The following is a 3,863-nucleotide window of genomic DNA, read 5'->3' on the forward strand; positions in this document are numbered from 1 at the left end:
TGGGGGGAGTGGGGACGAGGGGTGCGGGAGCCGCCTCCAAGAGGGGTCTGGGGTCCCGAGCTGGAGGAAGGCTGTCTCAGGTCCTGCTGGGTGGGCCGAAGTGAGCCCTTGGCCAGCTGCCAGGCCACATCCTGCCCAGTGTGGGGTCCCAGCACCCCCTTCCTCCCATGCCCAGCAGCTGCGGGTCGGGGCCGTTGAAATGTGAGTCTGGGGATGGAGATGGCATGGGAGACACCTCAGAGCTTCACCCTGAGTCCTCGGGAAGCCCAGATGGCTCCCACGTCCAGCAGAGACAGCTCCTGGTCACGTGCAAAGTCACAGCCTCCCTGTGTGGGAGCAGCTTCTGGGGGGAGGTGTTGCAGCCAAGCCATGTGGGCTGAGGAGCTGGACCCCTGGGAGGGACAGATGAGCTGGACAAGGCCCTCTAGGGCTGGCTGGGGCTGGGGGCCTGTCACCCCTATTCGCCTGGAGGGCCGGGAGCAGCCCTAAAGAGGGAGGGACTCAGCCCAGCTGCTGAGAGCCTGCCTCGTCTGCACCCAGATGAGAAGCTCTGTTCTGAGACAGACTGCGTGTGTGTCCAGCCTGAATTCCACTGTGGAGACCCTCAGTGCGACAGCTGTGAGCACCACCCCTGCCCGCCGGGCCAGGGCGTGCGGGCTCAAGGTGAGTCCCGGGGGGTCTCTGGAGGCAGCAACGAAGCCTGAGCAGGCCGGGGGTTTGACCGGGGAAGCAGGTTTTGTACGGATGTGTGTGCGTGCGTGCGCGTGCGTGTGCGCGTGCGTGTGCTCGTGTGGGGGGGTGCAGGCACCTTCTCAGGCTAGTAGCACTAGTGTCCCAGGCACCGCAGGGCCTGGTGGGCCGGGCCATCCTCAAGGGCACCCATTGGCTCTGCTGCTCTGAGAGAGTCCTTCCCTCTCTCCATCTAGAACCATGGCACTGATGACCCCTCAGGGCTGGTCAGTAGGGCCAGTGGGGGGTGTCCGGGGCTGTCTGACTCTCAGGCTGTAGCTGTGACTGTGGCCCAGGTCCTACCAGCTACCTCCATGGGGACAGATGGATAGAGCCAGCCCTACGTCCCCAGGAGTCTGGGGTCTGGACCGCTTTTCTGGAAAGCGCAGCTCAAGTCCTCTTGGAAGTCTGCTGGCCTGAAGGGAGGGGTCAGATTGAGTAGCAGGGGCCGGGGAGGGAGAACTGAGAGGGGTGTGTGGGGTTGGGCAGCGCCTGAGTTCCGCTGGGACCCAGCCCCACCATCTCTCCAGGACCCTCTGCCCTTCAGTCTCCTGGACCCAGCCTCGGCCTCGCTTGCTCCCGGCCTCTTCCAGCCTCCAGCGGGCAGCTCCTCCCATCTTCTCCCCCATGGCCCCCAGAGAACCTTCACCCACCCCAGGCCTCGCAGCCTCTAGGTCCCCCTAACTCTGCCAACTCCCAGATGCCCATCCTGGAACGGGCACCCTTGGGCAACTAGTTATCCTGGAGACCTCTGTTGAATGGACGACGTTGGGGGGAGGTGTCATTCTACTACAGACCCTGACCCCAGATAGACCTCTGCACTGCCTTGACTCCATCGTTGCCACCCCAGGAACCTCCACAGCCTGTCTGTCTGTCTGTCCCCAGGGAAGATCAGTTTTGGCTTTGAGTGTGTTGACTGTGCCTGGGGAACCTTCTCTGCAGACCGCAAGGGCCACTGCAAACCTTGGGCAGAGTGAGTCCTGGTTGGGCCTTCTGGTGGCTGGGCAGTCCAGGCATGCCTTGAGGGAGGCCTCTCCCGTACCTCCCAGTGTGGCGACCCCTGAGGGTCCCCTACCACCCCCCAAACAGCTCAGAGGACAGTGGGGCCACTTTGGTGGCCGAGGGCTGATGCCTCCGTGTCCATGTGTCCCAGCTGCCCCCAGTTTGGGTTTCTCACCATGTTCCCTGGGAACAAGACCCACAACGCCGTGTGCATCCCGGGTCTGCTGCCCGCTGAGCCGCAGGGCTGGCTGACCATCGTCCTCCTGGCCGTGGCCACCTGCATCCTTGTCCTGACCGCAGCCCAGCTTGGCCTGCACATCTGGCAACTGAGGAGACAGCACGTGTGGCCCCGAGGTCAGCTGTGTCCTGGGGGTGGAGAGGTGGGTCCTTGGCCTCCTGCGGACCGTGGCCCTCCTGCAGAGACCCAGCTGCTCCTGGAGGTGCCGCCCGTGGTCGATGATGCCTGCAGCTGCCAGTTCCCTGAGGAGGAGCGGGGGGATCCAGTGGCCGAGGAGAAGGGCCGGCTGGGGGACCCATGGGTGTGAGGCCTGGCCATCCTCGGGGACAGCCAGACCCTGAGCCAGACCCTCCGCAGGAGCTCACCCAGGCCGACCCTCAGGAGCAAGGGCTCTGCATGCTGCCCTGGGCCCGGCCCCGCTCCCCTCGACGGTGGAAGTGGGTTTAGGGTGATGACATTGCAGAGTCCCCCAGATCATGCAGAGGGGCAAGAACAGACAGAGCTGTGGCTGCCTCCTTCGCCGGCCCTGCCAGGGTGGGGTGTGTGGGCCCCTCATCCCCAGGACTGGAAGCAGGTGGCATTCAATAAACACTTGTCCAGTGATCTGAGTGGATATATACCGAGGACAGGGGTGAAGGACAGGGAGTACGGGGCTGGACTTTGGGCAACTCCATGACCTGTGCCCATGGTCTCCTCCATAGGGTGCAAAGGGGAGGGGGCAGCCAAGGCCTGTCCTCTGAGTGCCCAGCCTGGGTGGGGGTGGGGCACAAGTTGGGGGCCATTGCAGTCCTGGGCACGAGTGCTTGGCAGGGACCACCAGGCTCAGAAGGCTTCCTGAAGGAGGCAAGCTGTGCCAGACATCCATCCCCTGGGCCTCTGTATCCAACCACCCCTCGACTGTCTGCCTGGCATGTGTCCTGGGCCTGTGGTCTCTGGGCCACCGCTGCTCTGGATGCCTGTGGGGACTCTGGGTTCTGGCCGCACAGCCTGCTGGTCTCTCGGAGCACCTGCCCTTGCCTCGCTCTGTCCCATGCCCAGGCTTGGTCAATTTCCACATTAGCTAGTGGGAGCAGGGCAGCTCAGAGTGGCCTGGCTTCAGTCCCTGGCCCTCTCTTCTGGCCCAGTCCTGCTGCCTGTCTTCCTGGGTCCTGCCCAGCTGCAGCGCTGGCTCTTGGTGAGATCTGATAGGACTCCTTGGCACAGTGTCCAGGGAGTGGCAGCCAGGCAGGCCAGTGGAGACCAGTCTGCTGCAGAACCCTGGAGCACCGCACCCCTGGCCACCGCCCAGGGGCCCAGAGCTCCAGTCCCCCATGATGATCCCCCATCTCAGCTGCCTTCACACAGGTCAGCTCCGGATGGGCAGTGGGTGGTGGGCCCAGCTCACAGCAAGTAGACGGAGGAGAGAGATCTGTCGCCCCCGCTGCTCCCCAGCCCCCAGGCTCATATGGGAGAGACTGGACAGGGCACATCTAGTCTGATGGGGGTGGAGGACGTTGGGATCCCAGAATTTGAAGAGCCCAAAGGCCACCTGGTAACAGGCTAGATGGTGGACAGCCGACTTCCACCCCTGCAAGGAGGGGACTCCGCCATGCTCATGACTTTACAGAGCGCCCTCTGTGTGCCCGCTGGGGCCCGGGCCCGGGCTCCGGGCTCCGGGAGGCACCGAAGTTCGCTGGCTCTGGGCGGGCTGGACCCAAAGGAGGGGACAGCAGCCAGGGCACGGGAACGCGTCTCAGCGGCACACCGGCGTGCCCGCAGCCGCCCCGGACTTTCCCCAGAAAGCACCCGTGGGTGCCCAGGCGCAGGCCCGCGGGCTGACTCAGCGCGGAAACTTCTCGTGGGCGGCCCGCGTGGGGCGCGGCGCAGAGACGTCAGCGCGGGGGCGAGGGGCCGG

The 3,863-nt window shown here is 64.9% G+C and overlaps 1 protein-coding gene across 1 annotated transcript in view; it reads left to right on the plus strand.

Annotated features, from left to right (window-relative positions):
- TNFRSF18 (tumor necrosis factor receptor superfamily, member 18) overlaps positions 1 to 2,572 on the plus strand; it is a 3,631-nt gene extending 1,059 nt beyond the window's left edge. Inside the window, exons 2-5 of the mRNA XM_008578169.1 lie at positions 541 to 663; positions 1,615 to 1,702; positions 1,883 to 2,085; positions 2,152 to 2,572. Of these exons, the coding sequence (XP_008576391.1) occupies positions 541 to 663; positions 1,615 to 1,702; positions 1,883 to 2,085; positions 2,152 to 2,276 (539 nt within the window). The 3' untranslated portion in view covers positions 2,277 to 2,572. The remainder of the gene's footprint in view (positions 1 to 540; positions 664 to 1,614; positions 1,703 to 1,882; positions 2,086 to 2,151) is intronic.
- Positions 2,573 to 3,863: the final 1,291 nt, after the last annotated feature.

The sequence above is a fragment of the Galeopterus variegatus genome, unplaced genomic scaffold, assembly GCF_000696425.1.
Source record: "Galeopterus variegatus unplaced genomic scaffold, G_variegatus-3.0.2 Scaffold1637, whole genome shotgun sequence".
Taxonomy (NCBI): Eukaryota; Metazoa; Chordata; class Mammalia; order Dermoptera; family Cynocephalidae; genus Galeopterus; species Galeopterus variegatus.